General features: G+C 34.4%; 3 protein-coding genes across 3 annotated transcripts; 2 read left to right on the forward strand and 1 right to left on the reverse strand.

The window, feature by feature from the left end:
• Nucleotides 1-4,462: 4,462 nt before the first annotated feature.
• On the forward strand, nt 4,463-6,512 carry LOC142612961 (pentatricopeptide repeat-containing protein At1g31920). The gene has a single exon (XM_075785137.1). The coding sequence runs from the start codon at nt 4,675-4,677 to the stop codon at nt 6,487-6,489; it is 1,815 nt and encodes a 604-aa protein (XP_075641252.1). The 5' UTR covers nt 4,463-4,674; the 3' UTR covers nt 6,490-6,512.
• A 124-nt stretch (nt 6,513-6,636) lies between these two features.
• On the forward strand, nt 6,637-10,672 carry LOC142612964 (ribosomal RNA-processing protein 8-like). Its single transcript, XM_075785139.1, has 6 exons — nt 6,637-6,770; nt 6,870-6,921; nt 7,806-7,920; nt 8,042-8,301; nt 8,450-8,492; nt 9,490-10,672. The coding sequence occupies exons 1-4, from the start codon at nt 6,643-6,645 to the stop codon at nt 8,152-8,154; spliced, it is 408 nt and encodes a 135-aa protein (XP_075641254.1). The 5' UTR covers nt 6,637-6,642; the 3' UTR covers nt 8,155-8,301; nt 8,450-8,492; nt 9,490-10,672.
• On the reverse strand, nt 9,443-20,737 carry LOC142612962 (phosphomevalonate kinase, peroxisomal). The gene is made up of 10 exons (XM_075785138.1): nt 20,471-20,737; nt 19,786-19,936; nt 18,360-18,457; nt 17,845-17,954; nt 17,695-17,747; nt 16,953-17,336; nt 14,001-14,105; nt 12,794-13,021; nt 11,358-11,480; nt 9,443-9,838 (listed from the first exon to the last, which is right to left on the reverse strand). Exons 1-10 carry the CDS (start codon nt 20,476-20,478, stop codon nt 9,572-9,574), a joined length of 1,527 nt encoding a protein of 508 aa, XP_075641253.1. The 5' UTR covers nt 20,479-20,737; the 3' UTR covers nt 9,443-9,571.
• Nucleotides 20,738-21,095: the final 358 nt, after the last annotated feature.

Consider the following 21,095-nt stretch of genomic DNA (forward strand, 5'->3'; position numbering starts at 1 on the left):
CCACAACTCTTTGTACAGCAGTCCCTTAGTCTTAACAGGCCAGTGACAAATAAGGAGATTGAGTCTACTGTCTTTCAGCTGGTTCTCCTGGACTAGATGGCATCCCTGCATTCTTCTTCCAGGAATACTAGAGCACTGTCAAAATAGATATCTTCGACATTGTTCAAGCATTCTTCCACTCAAGTTCACTTTTCAAATCCCTTAACCATACATATATTACACTCACAGGGGCAGCTCTATCTTAAGGCCATGAAGTTCAATTGAACCCCCTGACCTGGCCATAATTATATATATATATATATATATATATATATATATATATATATATATGTGTGTGTGTGTGTGTGTGTATAATTTTTAATAATTTTTTTAGTCCCTAAAATAAAATTTTGAACCTTTTGACCCTAAATTTTGTTTAAAACCAGCTAATATAAGTTGGAATATAATTATCTTAATGCTACTTTCACAATATTTACACAATAAAGGTTAAATTGGCAAGTCGTAATTGATTTTTATCAGGACTCACAACTAACATCATTTTTTCTTACCTTTAACAACTTGTCACCTAGGTTTTATTGTGAAAGTGTTGTGCTAATAACACTACTCTTCAGATTTTTAATTTTATAAGAAAGAATGTTTCAAATTTTTGCTCATTCGTTAAAAAAAAAAAAAAAACTTTTTCCAAGACTTTGGTTTACTTTTTCATTGACAGTAGAATAAAATTATGACATCATGTCATATCAACTCCAATGGAATTAAACAAAAGATGTGATGCAAGACAATAAAGAGGAAATTAAAAGATACCTAACAATTATTTTGGTTGTGCTCCCTCGTCAAGATGTTTGTGCATCAGTGCATGTGCTTCTTGTTCTAATTGATTCAAAAATTGTGAACCTCTAATTGCAATTAAGAAAAAGCACCAAAGTAGAAATCCGCATAAGGCAACCAATGAAAGCCAATCGGTACATCTCACACTTGCAATCAACATTTTCCCTTAATCGTTTGCAAGCCAAAATGAGGATATACCCCTTTTGTGCAAAAGTTCTAGCAAAATGCTCCCTATCTGAAACTATTTAGGGATATGTTCCTGTTTTAAACTCAATTTTCTAAAAATTGAGTTTCAATGAAAAACTCGAGTTTAGAAAATCGAGTTATGGGCAATCAAACTTATAAAAAAAAATAGTAAAACCCTATATGGAACTCGAGTTCCATGCTGTTTTTTTCAAGCAACTCGATTTTCGCCAAATCGAATTTTTCATTGAAACTCGATTTTCTAAAAATCGAGTTTCAAAACAGAGGCATATCCCTAAATAGTTTCAGACAGAGGGGATTTTACTGGTGCATTTTACTGGAATTTTTCGACGAAAGGGGTATATCCCCATTTTCTCCATAGTTTGCATATAGCCATGAAAATAAGCATAATACTACTTATTTTATAAAATGTCAATTCTGAGGTTCACAAATAAACTCATGAGCGACAATGAACTACTTGGACATAACATCAATTAAGAAGTTGAACCAAATATGATATTTGGAACTTACAAAATCCCCTAAGAGATGGAAGTGCATTTTTTTTTTTTTTTGACGAATAGATGGAAGTGCATTCATAGCGGGCAAAAGTAACAATGAAATTACCAAAATTTTGCACATTAATTTAGAATAAGTCCAACAAAGATTCTATCATACATGAATTAAAATCATACATGAATTAAAGTAATCAAAACCGTTAAAGAGTTACTACAGGTTTAGTAGCTGAAGCCTATGGCATACTAATATGACACAACGCAATCAAACTTTGAGGTCATGGATTGGCTAAATGAAAAGGGAAACCCGCAAAATAATACAGACTAAAACAGTTGTTGCATACCAAATTTGTTACCCTTACGGTGTGTTTGGTAGAGTGAATTTTAAGGAGGATGAAAAAAATGAGAGAAAATGAGGAGGAAAAACTTTTTTGAGGGTGTTTGGTTGGAAATGGGAGAGGGAAAAATGATGGTGGGGCTTGGGTTTTTTCTCTTCAGGTCCACCAAAAAATTTTCTCCCCAAAATAGGAAGAAGACTAGGTGAGGGGAAGTTTTATAGGTAAATGACGAAAATGCCCATGTGCTGGGCTTTGTCTAGTACTTTTTTTTTTGGGCATCCAGTTCCAGTTTTAAGTGTTTTATTTGTTTTTTCTTTTGATTTCTTGGGGCCATGGGCTACTTTGTTTTTTTTTTTTTTCAGATGTGACTTTTCTTTTTAGACATGATTTTTATGTTTTAATAAATTTGGGTGATTGTTTTTTTTTGTCACTTTTTTTGTTTTAATTGGACATCATTTTTTAATAAGGGTATATAAGTAAATTTATACAAACTCACTTTTTCTGTCCCTCCACTTTTCCACTCCCAACCAAACAAAAAGAAAGAAAATTAAAATCTTTTCTATCCTTCTACTTTTTCATCATCTTATCATTTTCTATCCTCCAACTTTTCCACCCTCTAATTAAATGTATCTTTAGGGACAGCTCCTACATTGGATTTCACAAAATTTGAAAACGCAACACCACATAAACATGGATACAAAGCCATAACAAGTTTAGACAAACCAACTCTATGAAGCAATTCGACAATGATGATATCACTAGATAGGTTTAGGATTGGTCTAGGGCCTAGCCAAAGAAATTCTTTAGTTGAAGGATGTTTTTGCAAGAGAAAAATCCTGCATAAACCGTAAGCATGCGAACGCAGCCTTGAACATGCGTACGCATACTTAATCCCTCTTTTAATGCAAAAAAATGGGCAAAACTGAAATAAGACTAGGCTGTGGGTAGTTGCTTCATTATTTTGACTTGCACATGGCCTAAGCCAATTAATATTTCCGACATTTTATTCTTTTTTACTAGTCGTTTCACTTTTTTTGACATTTTTTTTTTTTCTAGTAATTTTATTCTGACTCCTCAATTTCTACCCTTGTCAATTTTGAACTTCTTCTCAATCTTTTACTTTATTTTCACTTTTATCATTTTATGTTTTGTTCTTTTTTCTCTTCCCTTCATCTGTGTTTCAACCTAGTACCAATGGAACTACGGGTGAGTTTGTTTCAGTTTTTTAAAATTGTACTTTTTAAAAAAGTGATGATTTAAAAAGTGCGGCATGAAATTGAGACTTTTGAAAGAAGTAAAGTATTTGGTAAAAATTGTTAAAAAAAGTTTTTTGAAAAAGTTTGAGTATTTGGTTAACACTTATCACCAAAAATGACAATATATTTTTAAGGGAATTCTTTTGTAATACTTATGGTTTCACTTTTTTTTTTTTTTGAGAAGATACTTATGGTTTCAGCTTAACAATAATAATAAAATTATTGTTGTAATAGTTTATACCTAAGTTACTATGGTTCCACCTTTATAAATTATTGTTTTTTTAGATTAAAATTTTCTAATCGTTAATTTTACACTTTAAGCTATAAAATTCATTATATTAATGTAAATGGAAATTGATTTTCATAATAATAATTCACACCAAATTTTTAAATATACTTAACTAGATCACAGTTCATAAATAAATTTAAAAAAAACTAGTTAATTTCATATTTGTAAAAATAAAAAATAAAATCGAAAAGGAAGAACCACAGCATTTATCACCCACTAATTGCATGGGTGGAGTGGTTTCTTTGTTTTTGTATGGAGTCTATAGTATAGAGTGCCAATGGCCTAACTCAACTCTTACGCTTTTCAATTTTTTAATTTTTAAATAAATAAAACCAAAGTATTTCGTCTTTCGTGGCGTTCTGCCACAAATTTTTATGTATAGGTTTAAGGTGTCCGTAGTTAACGGAACTGATAGATTCAGTCCAAACTTAATCTTGGCTGATATTTAGCGAAACACCTTAAATAAATCAGAACGGTTTGAAATTTTTTCTAAGATTGAAAATTAAAAAAATAATAATAATAAAGTAAATTACAAATTACACTACTAAAATTTAAGGTAATTAAATTTTACATTCTAAAATTTCAGAATTTAAATTTTACCTACTGAAGTTTGGTGATGTTTGAATTTTACATCTCGATGTTTCAAAATTTGGATTTTACCTTGTATATTTTAGGAGTGTTTGCATTTTACTCCTTAAAATTTTGAAGTGTTTGGATTTTACACTCTAAAGTTTTAAAATTTAGAGGTATAAAATCTAAACAACTCTAAACTTTAAGGAGTAAAATATAAATTTTGAAACGTTAGGATGTAAAATTCAAACACCCCAATCTTCAAGAAGATAAAATTTAAATTTTGAAACTTCGTGATATAAAATTCAATCACCTCAAAACTTTAAGGTGTAATTTGTAATTTACTTAAAAAAAAAAAAAACGAAGAATCAGATTGATACCAAGCAGATCCAAGGGCCCAAAAATATCCAGCATTATCTTATCCAGAATCTAGTTGTCCCATAATAATCTGACACAGTTATCCTGGCTGGAAATTCTCATGGATGACATTATTCCATTGCACTCCCTCCCCCAGCAAACAAAACTAGTGCAAATATTCACATCTCTTCCCATTGCACTCTAATTCCTTGTTGGGTTTTCTCATATTCACACTTTTTGTCACTTTCTAGCCCATTTGAGCTATACCCAATTACCCATCTCTTTTTTTTTTTCATCATAGATCTCAAGCCTTCCTTTCATATTATGGTGTGGATGACAGGATGATTAGGACACCAGTCCTTAACAAAACCCATCTCTTGTTATCCACAAAAGATCCAAAACTCACAGAATTTGATTTGAGGTTGAAGGAGCAGGAATGTTTGTCCCTGCTGAAGAGATGCAAGAGCATGGAAGAGTTGAAGCAAGTCCATGTCCAAATCCTCAAGTTTGGACTCTTCTGGGATTCCTTCTGTGCAGGCAACCTTGTGGCCTCTTGTGCTCTCTCGGATTGGGGCAGCATGGACTATGCCTGCTCGATTTTCCGGCAACTCGAGGAACCTAGTACTTTTGTATTCAACACCATGATCAGAGGGTATGTCAAAGATGTAAGCTTTGAGGAAGCTTTACTTGTTTATTATGAGATGATTGAGAGAGGAATTGAAGCTGACAATTTCACTTACCCGGCTCTTCTCAAAGCTTGTGCCCGGTCACTGGCACTTGAGGAAGGGATGCAAATTCATGGACATATCTTCAAGCTTGGACTTGAAGATGATGTCTTTGTGCAGAACAGCTTGATTAGCATGTATGGAAAGTTTGGAGAGGTAAAACATTCTTGTGCTGTTTTTGAGCAAATGGATCAAAAGACTGTTGCTTCTTGGAGTGCTATTATTGGAGCTCATACTAGTTTGGGGTTGTGGTGTGAGTGCTTGATGCTTTTTGGGGATATGAGTAGTGAGAAAAATTGGAGGGCTGAAGAAAGCACATTAGTTAGTGTGCTTTCTGCTTGCACTCATTTGGGTGCTCTTGATTTGGGAAGGTGCACACATGGTTCCTTATTGAGGAATATTAGTGGACTCAATGTTATAGTACAAACTTCTTTAATAGATATGTATGTCAAATGTGGATGCCTAGAGAAAGGATGGCGTCTCTTCCAAAACATGGCCAAGAAAAACCAATTGTCCTACACTGTAATGATTTCTGGGCTAGCCATGCATGGACATGGTAGGGAAGCTCTAAGAGTTTTCTCAGAAATGCTTGAGGAAGGTTTGGTGCCAGATGATGTTGTCTATGTTGGTGTGTTGAGTGCTTGTAGTCATGCTGGTCTTGTCAATGAGGGACTCCAATGTTTCAATACCATGAAATTTGAGCATGGGATTAAACCAACTGTTCGACATTATGGTTGTCTGGTAGACCTCATGGGGCGAGCCGGGCTGCTTAATGAAGCCTTTAAGCTTATCAATAGCATGCCCATTGAGCCAAATGATGTCGTGTGGCGAAGCCTTCTTAGCGCCTGTAAAGTTCACAGTAACTTGGAACTGGGGGAGATTGTTGCTAAGAACATATTCCAATCAAATTCACGTAATCCTAGTGATTATTTGGTGCTATCCAATATGTATGCACGAGCTCAAAGATGGGAGGATGTCGCTAGGATTAGGACGGAGATGGTTCGTAAGGGCTTCAAGCAAACGCCGGGGTTTAGCCTTGTTGAGGTGAAGAGAAAAGTCTATAAATTTGTTTCACAGGACACTTCTCACCCACGATGTGATGACATTTATGAGATGATCCACCAGATGGAATGGCAGTTGAAGTTTGAAGGCTATTCCCCAGACACATCACATGTGTTGCTCGATGTAGATGAAGAAGAGAAGAGGCAGAGATTGAAAGCTCATAGCCAAAAATTAGCAATTGCTTTTGCACTTATACATACATCTGGGGGATCTCCCATAAGGATAGCTAGAAACCTTAGGATGTGTAATGACTGTCACACATACACTAAATATATTTCAATCATCTATGAACGAGAAATTACTGTAAGAGATCGTTATCAGTTCCATCATTTCAAAAATGGAACATGCTCTTGTAGGGATTACTGGTGAAATTGATTGACATTTCTGTCCTAGCATAATGATTCATGGAGAAACTTCTTTCTCACCATCTTGAATGATAATTCCATGTTAACAAAACACAATTGTTAGAGAGGAGATTGAATATTCAATATTGGGAATTCCTTAAGCATTTTTCTCCTGTTGATGATAACGGCATTTCTCTCATGTAAGGAAAATGCATACCTGTTAGAAAGGGGAAAAAAGTATATGCAATGCACAAGATTATTTGGAGGGCATTTCAGGATGATAAACGAGAAGCTGTACACTTGCAGGTAAATATTTCTTTATACTCACTAACTTCAATTTTTGTTTAAGCCCATTTGATTTTTTTATATATCTTTTCTTCTTGGGTATGTGTTGTGTTTTCTCAGTGGAAAAGAGGCGCTTGACTATTTTATAGACGATCCAACATTATTTGATGTGGTAAGCTTTGTTCCCAACAAATTACTTTTTTCATTCACTGAATTGACCTTGTAATTGTATTTGGTTGAGGATAATGAAATTAGTTTGATGGCTGATAGATATGTTTGCATTGAATTATAAAAATGATTAAGACTATGGAATTGCAAATTATGCCAAAAGTAGTCTTTGTGCTTAGATGATTCGTATTATGGATTGAAAAGTGATGACTTCCTTACCCTTTTAAACATCACATGCATTGGCTCAATGCCATGTGATACAATACAATTGTTCCTTGAACATTGAGCACTGCTTTATAATTAGAGTATGGTTTGTTTGTGAATGTATTTTACTGGTTAGAGATTAGAGATGTAGCTCAAATGTGTATACTATGAGTCTAAGATTCGGTCTTGGAATTTAAATTCTATCTGAATGAAGCTATGACTCTTAAGCTAATGGGCGTCTAAATTGAATCTGGATTTGGTCTTGGAAAATTAAATTCTATCTGGATGAAGTCATGAAGCTATGAGTCTATGACACTAAGATAATGAGCATCCAAACTGACTCTGGATTCGGTCTTGGAAATTTAATTTCTTGCCAGATGAAGAATAGAATATTAGATGTGTAAGATAATTTGCTTAGTAAAAAGGTTCCCAAAGTTTTGAGGTCAATGGCTGTAATACCATTCATTATGCATGTAGGCCTAAGGTAATACAACATCAAGCGTGGTCTAATCCTTCATATGTAAATCTCTCACAAACCTTTATATTACCTTATTATTGTCCTATTTGTTCCACAAACTACTTGAGCATAAAAATAAAAACAAATCTGAGTAAAGACTATTCAGATGACTTATTCGTTTATCCAGTGAAGCTGTATCTAAACTTATGTTTTACTTACCTGGCCAGTATCCTACAAGGTATCAAGAACAAATGTCTCACTGGCCTGAACAGGTGGTTAATATAATTACGAAATGGCTAACAGGTCACAACCCTTCTTTGAATGTAGCTGATTTTGGCTGTGGTGAGAGTTTATTGAACTCTTTTTCTTTTGCTAACGATTGCAAGGAAAATTTACTGAACATTTAGAGTGTAATCTAGTGTCTAGCGCCTTGCTAATATGTTATTTTGCTACGTTGTATCAGGGGACGCACGCCTTGCTAAAAATGTGCAGAATAAAGTGTTCTCCTTTGATCTTGTCACAAATGATCCCTCAGTAATTGTTTGTGACATGTCCAAGGAATGTGCTTTCATTTGAAGTAGGGTTCAAGAGGATTTATAAACAATTTTCAGGAGGCCCTCATTTTTTAATGAAATCTTTGTGCTTATTGGCAGACACCGCCGTTCACTCATAGGGACTAACTACCCAAACTATCTCAAGGAAGCACAGAGTCCTTAAGCCTTGGTTTGCACCCCATTTTGTCAAACACTTTCACATTATGTGATTCGTTTTTCAGTTATTTATCTCATTCGTGTTCCTCTCATATATTTGTCTGATTGATAGAAAGTTAAAAAACCAATTCTTTGTTCTAAAGGACACTTTATATTTGCAGGGCTACTCAAATAAGGGGTTTGTTGCCATACTACAAGAAAAAGGTGCATGATCTACTGTGGCTTGAATGATATATATACCATTATATCTTTCTTCTTTTTTTTTATACCATACAATATATGATGAGGAGCAGTGTTTAGTGTCATGCTCATTACCAATTTATTTATCTTTTGGGTTGTATTAATAGGCACCATAAGGTGCCCGTTAACAGCAACTTTTGACTTTTTTTTGTACATTTTTTTGTCTTTTTTTGTAGCTTTATGTCATTTTTCCCCAATGTGGGAGCCAACTTTATAGAGAGGAAAAATATTAAAATAACCAAAAGGATTAGTTTTATGTCCTTTTTTATTTATTTAATTTTTTTATTAAATAGGATCCACTTTAGTACAACCTTAACAATCACCTATGCAGTGCTGGTTAACACTTGCCATTGTTGAAGATAAGCAAAAACCAGAGATGAAGGAAATTGAATGGCCTGAGTTGAAACCTTGTTTGTACAAGTTCCGGTAAAACACCAAGGGATTTTTTTTTTTCACCATCCTGGACAAATGAGAGTAGCCTATTGAAAAATATTAGCTCAGTTGCCAAGTTTAACAAAGTTTAGATGAAATTTTTATTTAGGTCCAATACTTTTTTTTAAAAAATTTCATGAACCATTGGCGCAAGAAAGCACTTGTTCCTCTCTCTTAATAATAGATTGTTTTTGGTTCTTGTTCTCATAAACAAAGTTTCAGAAAACTGTGTTTTAAAAACATACCAAAACAGGTGCTGAGATTTTGTTGTGGGGAAACTCTTTTGGCCTTAGGGGGGTCACAGTCACGCGTAAATGTGTGTGAATTGCCACACAAATTCATGGCACCGATGTGTCTCACAGTATTTTCATTTTTTATTCAACCACTAGATAGAGAGGAATATCATTATGTTCTTTTATCAATGGATGCATGCCAAGTTCAAGAAGTTTATGGCCAGTCGGAATGGAGAGCATAAACCAAGATTTGAAAATAGTTTTCTTATTGATGATTAAATTATTTTATTGTACAGTGTTCACAAGAATTACAACAGCTCTAAACCAACTTTCATCATTCAATAAAGGTTCTTTTTCTGCTAGCTTACGAATATGGGCTTATTCAATATGCACTGAAGACACAGCGGCTGTAACTCCGCTAATTCGTGGATCTCCACTTTCTAGAGAAACGCCACAAGGATCTTCTCTAACTAACAAGGCCAAAACATTTTGTGAACTCCACATCTTGGTGACATTGCTGCCAGAATCCCCTAAGGTAACAGCAAAGACTGCATCAAAGCCACCTGCTCCAGGAACTCCAGCCAACAAAATCCCTTCCATGTTCATTGTAGCATCCAAAAGCTGAGTTTGTGATTCGGGTTCAATCTGCAATTTTGGAAAACTAGTCAGACGTTGAACTTATGGACCAGCCAGATGAAAAAGAACCAGACCTAGAATTGGAATCCATTGGGGAAACAAGTTTTGAGTATTCCATGCTAAGCTCCAGAATTACACCTCACGGCAGACTTGCTAAGGGTAAAAAATATAGGGGAACCTAACAATGTTTACCTTGCTAAATTGACCTGCAGGTTGGGTATTTAGTGGTTTTTTCTTACCAGAAAGTTAAAAACTAACCATCTACAGAATTCTTCAAGCAGCACTTTAGAGGTTAACATAGAAATTTCTTTAGACAGTTCACTTGGGCCATGAAATTCAAGCTACTTGAGCTTTGGCTTGGTAAAGGTTCTCAGAACAACTCACTATCCAGTCAAAAGATTAATAACCTGGGCTTGAACAACCCGTTACTTGGATTGACTTGAATCTCTTTGTCGAAAAACCCAAGCTACTTTAGCTTGATTTAATATTATTTTGATAATGTGTTCAATCAAGGTATGCATATTGACAAACCAAGCTTGAAGAACCTAGGACACAGGACTCAGGACTCAGGACTTGGCCTGTCTGCAGTTGTACAATTCACGTTGAATTTTATCACTTATCCTGAAACAGATGCATATCAAGAGGATGTTACCAGATTCGGATTATGTTCAAATGACAATATCCATGCCTGGCGTCACAATATTCAATTCTTTGTAGTCTGATATTTTTCATCGAGTATCCAAATATTGTGGCAATACATGTTGTGTTATCAGTGTACAACACTTTTTTTTTTTTTTTAAGTTCGTTAATCTGTCAACAATACAATGGAGGGTAAATAGAAGATAATCAAGAACCCAACTTCATGCTTCCTAATGGGAGGACATGGAGAAAGAAAAATGCATGTTGAACTTAAGGAGAAATTTGAAAATTCAATCTTAGACTCACAAATTTTATACCAAGAGTTTTTCTCCTGAGTAAACAAACCATAGATTGAATATCTGAAGAAATGTGACATTAATAAGACAGCTTTTACGAGTTAATGAATTTCTAGGTATATAGAAGGAGATCACCACCTCAAACCGTTGTATGAATAGACACTGAAGCGCATGCATCAATTTGAAAGTCCCAAAAAGGAGATGAGTACATTACCATCTTTTTGCTGGGAAGATTAGAACACTGAACAATTAATTACAGCCATTCTTTTTACTGTATTGCATGTCATCATCATTAATTTAGAATTACTGCCCCTCATTTTCTATTTTTTATAGAAGATAGAAATTATACTCTAACCTAATCTAAGTGTATATGTGTGTGAGGCTCCCTCCCGGAGACTTGAACCCCAGCCCTTGCCCTTCACACCCCACAAGTACTTATACCTGTGGAGTGACCATCGTACCAAGGGTGTGCGGTGGTGCCCCTCATTTTCTTTTATTTCATTATTTGTATGCTCTATCTTAAAAAAATATTAAAAATCAATACGAAAAGAACAAGAAGAAACAAGCATTCCATCAAAGAGAAAAGAACCTACCGGAACACCTGCAGCTTCACCCATCAGGCGCATATGATATCTGATCCCAAGCATAGCATCTCTTGCTCCTAACAATGCTTTAACAACTGCATCTTGCTTTGGTTCAGAAGCTTGCTCCAGCCACTATTCAGGAAATTTGTGACTCAAAACTCAAGAATAGGAAAGGGGGGGAAAAGGAGTAAAAAGGAGAATGGTAAAAGCATCAAATTACATTTTAAAAGGATTGGGCAATCTCAACAACTTTCATGACTCACCAAAAGTAGACACTGTACCTAGTTTTGAAGTTGACAATTTCATAGTGAAGCTGAAGCTACAGTTTGTTCAGAAACAAGCACAAGCATGGTGTAAAACATAGTTTTATGTTATATGTATGATTTAGCATACCATACATTTGTTTTTTCTGCATTATGACACGTAAAACCCATGATAATAGGTTCTAGATTAGGCAGTTGCTCCCTCCAACTCCCACCCCGGGAGACCAAATGCACACACACAAAAATTAATTATAAAAAAAAGAAGGAAAAAAAAAAAACACAGCTAAAATTCCTGAGTAAAAAAATCTACCAATCACATGGTGAGTACAACCTGAGAAGTTTGATCATGACAGTCAATTGCAATGATTGAAGAAAACAAGCAAACCATTTGTGGAAGGTATATTTGATATTTAGAGATAATGTGGTATCTCTTACAGATTTGGTCACATATGCAGAAGTTTGAAAATTCATTTAGTGCATTTGGGAGCCCATAACTCTTAGGTTTAAAATTATAGATATTCTATTTGTAAAATGTCTGTAATGAACAGAAGCACTTCATCTTTCTCTCTTAACTTTTCAATATTTACCACAAATAAGCAAAAATCAAACATGGTAGATGGTTAAACAACTAAATATAGGAACTTAAGGACTTCATGCCTGCTGGTCTGATCCTACGATCTGCTACTACAGTACTCCCAGAAGACTGCTTTTTGACAGGCTAAATAATTTGAAATGACCCCTTTTTTCTCAAATAAAGGCCTTAATAACTAAGACAACACTTTTTTTGAGAAAAGTTTAGAAACTAAGATAACACTTGATGCTTCACATGACAGGGAATATTTTCTAAGATATACAAGGACAAAATAGAGATGCAATTCTGCACAAAAGAAAATAACATAATTTCAGGTTTCAGATATTTATCTTTCCTTTACCAATGGATATCAGCAAAATTTCAGGTAGTCCGCAACAAATTGACCATATAAGTTAAATAATGGACCCAAAAAATGAAGAAATTTTACTTGATGTAGAAACCAGAATGACAGTGTCTCCATATGCATCTCAAACTCCCAACCAAACAAAAAAAACTTCCAGAAATTTTTTCCATTGTCACAGAATCACCAAGAAATGTGATTATTTATATAATATCCTTTGCAGGTGCAAGAAAATGAGCTCAAGACTTACCTTGTCTGACTTAAGCCTACTGCAGTTCTCTATTGTGCATTTATATGCATCCCAGTGTTCCTCTGCAAGTTTGCTTAACATATTGAGTTGTACTTCAAGTGAAGAATTAGCCTCTGATAACTTTCTCCAGGTTTCTAGAGATTTTTGAGGGTCAGACTTCTGCCACTTTTTCACAGCACCTACCATTGAAATTGTGGATGATCCTCCAGTTCCTGGTTCTCCTAGCAACTGCAAAAGACACATCAGTAGGAGCAGAAAGTGCTTCAATGTCCCTCTGAAAACCAAGATAAGTTTTCTTAAGAGTACACAAATTTTTAAGGAAAGTGAAAGGGGGGAACAAAAGAAGACGACAAAGAAGACTGGGTTATAGTGCTGTCTTGCAGACTAGTTTTCCATTATCTTACTTGATGACATATGTTTGCCAATCTATTCTGATGATGTATCAATTATCATGTTATACATATTTATTCCTACAGCTGTACTTGATATGGAAGCAGAAACTGTTCTCAGAGAACAACTTCACTGTACATACACATGCCACAAATTACAAAATTTAAACCCTCCACACATGATGAAGAATGTCCAAATGATCCATAGGTTTTCTGGTAAAGAGTTTCTATATTTTTTCTGGCAATGCAGAAATTACAAATGATATTGTTTCATCCTACCAATAGAGATCATAAGGCCCGTAGAATAGCTTCATTGGTATCATAGTGATCTGTTTTCTTTTTTTCTTTTTAATTATAAATTTTATTGATGAAGAGGCACTACCTCATGTATAAAGGATGTATACATGATGTAATCCTAAGCAATTACAAAGAATGACAGTTACAATTTGAAAGATTGAGAATCAATGAAATCTACAAGAGAATGATTGTCATTAGAGCCCAAAACATGGGATCATTCAAACAATAATCATATAAAAGTTGACTTTAACTGAAGAATCAATGTTCCCACAAATATTGATCTTCATGCCATTAAAAAAGGTTTATCATTCTTATCAAGTATTGTGCCTTACCAAAGCCTTAGCCATTCTTTAAAACCTAATCCTTCTTTCTGAAGTTATTTACCATAGATCCTCAAATTCTCCAAAGTCTAAGCACACCATAAACACACATAAATGTCCTCTGGCACAAGCATAGCATGAAAGAAAATTACATTTACACACATACAAGTTGCAATAACTTGTAAATATTAAAATTCTTACTAGGGTCATTAATGGTGGCAAGGAAAACTTAGTCCTCTCATGGTCCCATTTCCCTTTTAGGATGTCAATAATGACTTCTTGCAAGGGCAATCCCTTTGCTGCAACCTGCAATGTTTCAATAGAAAGGATTATAAAGTTACGACAGTTTTCAAAAGCTACTTAGTAAAATTAACTTTTAATGTTTTGTACATGAAGAGAGACAACATATATGCACCTTCTATGGATTTTTTCATCTTAAAGTTGGGAATAAATTAATCTAATGGTAAGATGTTTTCATCCAAAACTCAGTTATGGCAGCCTAAGCAAGCCGTTCTGGATATCTTTTCTGGTTTTAAAAGTTTCTTCTATTTTCTAATTATTTTCCCTTTTTTTGGTGCAGGGGGGAGGGGGAGGAGGGGGGCGGGGGCACGGGGGGTGGCGAGATTGTGTTGGATTTGTAGATAAGCCTAGAAGGGCTAGAAACTGACAAGTTTCCTGGGGATAGCACTAAATGACTAACCCTTAACCCTTGAAAAGAAGTGGCACCTCAAACAGAAGTAGGGAAAACTAAAACATTCTAATAAGCTCCATGCCTCCATTCTATAGAAAACCTAACCCTCAGCTGCCTAACTAAAACCAGATCACATGAGTGACCATTAAGATGTTTGTTTGTCTATGATCTATCAATATCAGGTATGTAAGGTGATCATATCAAAAAATTGAAGATATATTTGCCGACAAAGCTTTGTAAATGAACTAGATGGAAATAAGGGGTAAATATAGTCTTCCAGAAATCTTTTGAAGTTAACAACCCCAAGAGAAACTCAAATGTAATATCATAGATACAACGTTCCTCAACCTTTCCTTAAGGGATTTACATGTCATTCTCAGCAGTATAGAAATTTTCAGAATATGAATGATATTATATGAACATCAATTTGCTACCAGAAATTTTTAATAGGTTACTTGTCAAAAAAAAAAATTTAATAGGTCACTTTGTTACCAGATTCACTAACATAAAGTAAAAGGAACTTAAAAGTTTGGATATTGTACCCTATAATAAAGGGAAGAAGATAGAAAGAGACCAAAGTATGATCAAACTAAAAAGATTCCACAAGTGTGATGCAGGAGCACGAAGACAATTTTTTTATTATTATTGTTTTTTGATAGCTAAATAAAATTCATTAAATAAAAGAGGCAATTCCAATACACAGCGTGTACTGAAACGACACGAAGGAGTACAAAAGAAGAAAATATAAGGCATTGAAAATAAAACTAGCTAATGTACAAAGAATTCACAAAATCTTGCAACCCCTCAGCCGAGAAGGATACAAGCAGAGCAATCCACTCATATAGCATCTTCAAGAATAAAAACTTCAACTTTGCAGTGTTAATTTCTCAGTCATCAAAACGGCGAGCATTATGTTCCCACCAAATACATCACATGAGACAATAAGCTTTCCAAATTGTTCCAAAACTTCTCCTGCCAAACCACCCCCTCCAACACTCCAACATCCCAACAAGGAAGCTGGCATTACCCAGGAAACACCCAACACAAAGAAATTTCTTTAATTTTAAAAGTTAATTGTATTTTTACTATCAAGCTATTGAATTTTATTTTAGGTCTTATTATTTTATTTTATTTCCTAATGTCAATATTTTTTTCATAATTCAATAATTAGGCTCTAACCCAAGTCAATTAGATTAGGGTTTAGTTCTGGTAGTCGATTGTACTTCTACAGGGACAGGCTTATGGCAACAAAATTTCAATTTGAATTTATCTAATGCCTGTGTTGATTCCTAGGTTTCCTATCATGCTTGGTACTGATTTCAAGCAACCCTAGGTGTTGATTCATCTGTTTTGTTTTTTCCTACAAATTTCTTTAGACAATTTTGTACATCTGTGTTGGTATTAAACTTCTTCTTTTGCATCAATAGGCGTAAGTCATCGGTCCAAATCCGATAAGGGGCTTTGGCTATATTCATAAAATCCCAGCCAAAGTATTCTAATTTGAAGGGGGAATAGAGATATTGGTGATATTTCTCCTAATACTATAACAGTAACAAACCTGATCATTCAATTTCATAATTTAACGATAATAAGTTATTATTTTAATGAATAATAGTAAGTATGGCAATTATAGTTATAAAGTGGAACATTTGTTTATTTATTAATTTATTATATTCTTTTTATATTTGTATTATAATTTAAATTTAGATTCTAATAATAATAAATATATATTATTATGAATTATGAATAATTGTCCTATTATTATTTTATATTTATTATTAGCTATTCGAAATTATTATTTATTATTATAATTATAATGAATAATATTATATTTAATGTAAGTCAGATGAGACTTTCATGGCATTATAAATATTAAAAAAATTATCAGTATCTAATCAGAAATTTGTGTAAGTCAGAGGAAATCTTAATGGTATAAATGCACAGGCATAATAGATGATAGGAAAATTTAGATACAACCCGGGAGGATAATGTATAGTGTAGCCTAGGGCCATTTTGATGCATAAACATTGCACATTGTCCTCATATGAGGTCCCACACAAATTCAAATGTATTAAGCTCAAAATGATAGCCAAAATTACAATAAACAAATTTGGGGAAAGAAAGGTGGGGAGTGGGGTAAACCATAGGCCAGCATATGCTTATCTCCCAAATGCTCTTCTTTTTTTAATATGATATTTGGAGGAAGGAAGATTTGAACCCTAAATGTCTTTGTTGGAAACACCGAGAAGTGCCACTTGAACTACAAGACTTTTGACTCTCCCAAATGCTCATGTAAAACTAGTGAAAGCCTAAATTACATATCGCTCTGACAACTCTGTTCAAGTGTCAATTCTGGAAAAATGTTCATGATGTTGTCCATCCATGCATACCACGACCAGTTATGGAACACAAACGCACACAGAGAGAGAGAGAGAGAGAGAGAGAGAGAGAGAGAGAGAGACCTGAGCAGAAGAAATCACTTCTGGTGAAAAACGGACATAACGATGACTGCCATAAACAGCAGAACTGACATCAAACCCACTGCCAACTTTCCCTTGTGCAATACAGTGAGCAGTTTGAGCTATCATGTGCACTACATCAAGATCTGTAGCATCCTTCATTTCTTGGTGTTGATCTTTAGATGAGGATAGATTTACAACTCCAAGGTAATGAAGTAAAGCACCAACCACGGCAGTTGTCATTGCTGCTGATGAACCCAATCCAGTTTTTGCAACTTCAGGCCTGCAATTTTCTCCATTTGATTCCCCTGTGTTAAAGGTAATGGATGTGAAAGGTGGAAGAGTAGCTAATGCCTCTGGTGTCAAAGGTAGTCCACGTGCTTCAATCTATAAAAGAGGGTGCACACATAAACATCTCGAACCAAAACCTTGGAATAGATTAAAATGCTTAAAGATGAAGGATAAACTCGACTAGAAGTGCAAGCTTAGTTAGAACATTTTTAACTCAAAAAGAAATTATAGTAGGTGGTTCTCATTTACAGTTGTAAGTCATTGCATGTATTTCTCACGAGAACCAAAGTAAAGTGCAGGTACATTATACAGTCTATAAATGCATGTGTCAAGAAATTAAACTGCTGAGAAAACTTTACAAAAAAGGTATGAAATTTAAATAATCATAACTAAAAGAAAAATATTCCATGAACATGATGAAAAAAATTATTGAACTATCGGAATAGGGAAAAACCTGATTCCGATATGAATAAAATTCGTTGGAACCTAAAATTGTGATGTCAAGACCTGCATGACTAATCCAGTTAAAACATTAGATTATTGAAGATGTATAATTTCTTTATCATCAAATGGATAGAGAAACATAGGAAGTATCAAACATTACCTTGTAAAAGTAGTTTGTGTAAGAACTCTTTCTTATTCTTGTCAAGCGTTGCAAACGCAGTTGCCACAGCGTATTGCACTGCTTGTTCCACAAAAGGGTTTCTTGACTCACTGAAATTTTAAGCAATACAGTAAGCACCAGTTCAACTATGCATTTGACCATGCACCCCCTCTTGTCATTGGCACATGATTTATAAATCATGAAAAACAATAATTAGATTAAGCATCAGCTTACACTATAAGCACTTAGTCACGTGAAAGCCATTTCATTGTTCAAATATTTGAAAATGTTACTGAAAGCATCAATAGGGTGCACAAGTGAAGCAAACAGAAAGTATACAAAAGGATACCCCCCAAGAAGAAAAAACAGAAGAGAAAATGGAGACAAAGATATAGGTTTCAAGACCTAAAATTAAGGATTATCAATGACATCCAAGAAAATTTAAAGTATATTAAGAAAAAAATGATGATCTTGAACTGTAGAATACACAGGTAACACAAGCAATAAAAACTTGCCTTGAAGAACAACATTGCAGGGCCAAGTTTTTCAATGCCAATTTATACAAGCTTTCTCTGGAAAGCTGGGGAGATGTTAATTTCACATCTGTCCATGCCTGAAAGGTGATATGGAAAGTCACAAATTGAGTACTATGGAGGTACATCTTAATGAATCAACAATATGTTGGTGGACAGACAGCATCAAATAAAGCTATTAAAGAAATAAATGCAGGTGATGTCCAATGTTAAGAAAATGAAACTCTTATAGAAGTATTCACACCATCATCTCATTTTACTAAACACCACATATATCCTGCATTTGGCCTTATTTATAAGGTCTGCAACTTATCCAGCACCTGTCGGGTTTTAATCATAATATAGAAGAAATTCAAGCTCAAGAACCACCCCATGTTAATGTAAACTTGCACAAGTTTCACCCCTAAATACGTAAGGCATTCACAGCCAGACAACAATCAGCTTCATAGTTGGCCGCCAAGAAACTGCTTGCAGCCCATCTCTCAACTCAAATTTATGCCCTTTCTCAGAGACCCTCCCCACGTTTGATACAGCCCTCCAAACTCATCTATAGACATCAATTCAAAATTAAAACAAAACATGAACTTTGTGTTTGACATGTATCTTATGGTCAAGCAAATTTCTTTCTGGCTCAAGTAAAACTATTGTTATAGCATGTACTCCATTAAGTTCTCACTTGCATACACTAGGGGATAGGGTGGCAATGTATTACAAGCTATTTGCTGGAAAATCAATTCCGAAGGATCATTATCTTTACAGTCATTATACTGTTTGAGAAAACCCCTTTTTTATAACCGTACTGTGGTAGAAAAAGTTATTATTAATAATTAACACATGAGTGTATTTATACAACTAATCCAGAAGAAACACGTTTAACCAACAGAGACAAAGCTGAAGTAAAGCTGATTATGTCAACAACTCCCAATGCATGTTCAGTATGCCTGCCTCCAAAAACTCTAAAAACCCAATTATTTCTTTCATTATGATATAAAAGGACAGACTCACAGAAATACTGTCCATAACTAGGTGATCAAGGATAATGGAACAGCCTTTTTCGGAGATCTGACCAAGTTTGGCCATAACATGTAACCATCTCACATTTTCTTTCTTATGATCAGTATCTCAAAAATCTAAGCACCATATTAAAGTAAATTAATTCCAAAACAACTTAAATGAAAATTCTTAATTTCCGGCTAAATATTATTTAATTGCCCTTGAAACGTCACACTCCCATTTCCCACTTTATACTCTTGACACAGCACAACTATTTCCCTATTAATAAAATGCCAAACATTTGAAAGATTACACGACAAGTAAACTCCACCATCAGTAAAGAAAACCGACAAGAAAACGAATCAGATGACAACAAAATCAGTTTATTAAGGACAAAGTCACAAGAGTTACTCACCCATGCCCAGCTGTCGGGCTTGATCTCATCGTAAAGTGGTTTTACAATGGCGAAAAACCGGGCATTGGTACTGAGTACGAGTCCTGCATTAGGCCTCTCCAGAATAAGGTAACCCCCAGTCATCAAGACCTTCCCAGGAGCTGAAGCAACACTGTGTGCGCATCACAAAATATACCCAGATCAGAAATACATACATACAACTTTCTTTATTAACATTAAGATTGAGATTCACCAAACAAACACTTACCCTCCATTTCTTTGCTCTAAAAACTAATGTAAACAGAGACAAAATCCTAAGTTCAAATGCTATTTTATTGGTTATTTGGAATTAAACCCAGATCAGAAATACATACATACATACGGACATACAACTTCCTATCACGAACATTAAGATTGGGAATCACAAAACAAACACTCACCCTCCATTTCTTTACTCTAAAAACATATGTAAACAAACACAAATCCTAAGAATCTCAATTCTCATGCTATTTTATTGGTAATTTGGAACTAAACCCAGCAGTTAATGAATCAAAAAAAACAAAAGAAGTATGAATCAAAAAAAATAAAAAATAAAAACCCAATGATTTTCTTTTCTCAATTCTATTACTCTTCCTCAGACAGAAAAAAAAAATTGAGACCCAATTGGCAGAGAATCATCATGGAAAGTTTGTATAGAGGAACTCACACGGCCATTGCTCTCTCTGTCTCTTTGTTGTTGATCTTGAAGGCTGAGATTCAACTCTGATTAACTGAGATCAAAGTCACAATAAGTTTCTTATAGTTCAAAAATATTGGCAGTTGTTAGTTACTGCAGCTTCGGTTTTCACATTTGGGCGAGAAAATGCCAAAGTTTTTACCCTCACCCTCACTATAAGAAACTTTTTGTGACTATTTTCAAATTTCAAAGTTCAATACGCAATATTGCAAGCAGTTGAAAACTTGTAACTTATTTAAACAAACAAAAGCAAGTATATTAGGTTGTTGTTTAAATGTTGTAGCATTTTTATATGTGTACTTAATACTTTTTCGAAGTATATATATCTTCACCAACAAAAAAAAAAAATACTCACATATATATACACAAATTTTATAATTTTTAGTAATTGTTGGAAAGACGGTTCGTGATGGGTGTTTAATAAAAAATATTGTTAATGGTAATTATGGTGAAAATAATGTTCAATTCCCGCCTACACCAAAAACTGATTAATATCTTGGTCTAATAATAAAGAGTTACCATCAGGAGCGGACGTCATATGTTGAAACTCTCTAAAAAAAACGTGTTGAAAAAAAGTGTCAAATTTATTGTATCT

The sequence above is a fragment of the Castanea sativa genome, chromosome 10 (assembly GCF_040712315.1).
Source record: "Castanea sativa cultivar Marrone di Chiusa Pesio chromosome 10, ASM4071231v1".
In the NCBI taxonomy this organism is placed as follows: Eukaryota; Viridiplantae; Streptophyta; class Magnoliopsida; order Fagales; family Fagaceae; genus Castanea; species Castanea sativa.

What these genes read in the sequence shown, in the direction of transcription:
- LOC142612961 (XM_075785137.1), top strand. Translation starts at nt 4,675, where the DNA reads ATGATTAGGACACCAGTCCTTAACAAAACCCATCTCTTGTTATCCACA.
- LOC142612964 (XM_075785139.1), top strand. Translation starts at nt 6,643, where the DNA reads ATGATAACGGCATTTCTCTCATGTAAGGAAAATGCATACCTGTTAGAA. An exon ending in GAGAAGCTGTACACTTGCAG is followed by an intron (nt 6,771 to 6,869) that starts GTAAATATTTCT and finishes GTGTTTTCTCAG; the next exon opens with TGGAAAAGAGGCGCTTGACT. An exon ending in TGTAGCTGATTTTGGCTGTG is followed by an intron (nt 7,921 to 8,041) that starts GTGAGAGTTTAT and finishes ACGTTGTATCAG; the next exon opens with GGGACGCACGCCTTGCTAAA.
- LOC142612962 (XM_075785138.1), bottom strand. An exon ending in AGCCCGACAGCTGGGCATGG is followed by an intron (nt 18,458 to 19,785) that starts GTGAGTAACTCT and finishes ATCACCTTTCAG; the next exon opens with GCATGGACAGATGTGAAATT. An exon ending in GTAGGCTTAAGTCAGACAAG is followed by an intron (nt 11,481 to 12,793) that starts GTAAGTCTTGAG and finishes TTTCCTGAATAG; the next exon opens with TGGCTGGAGCAAGCTTCTGA.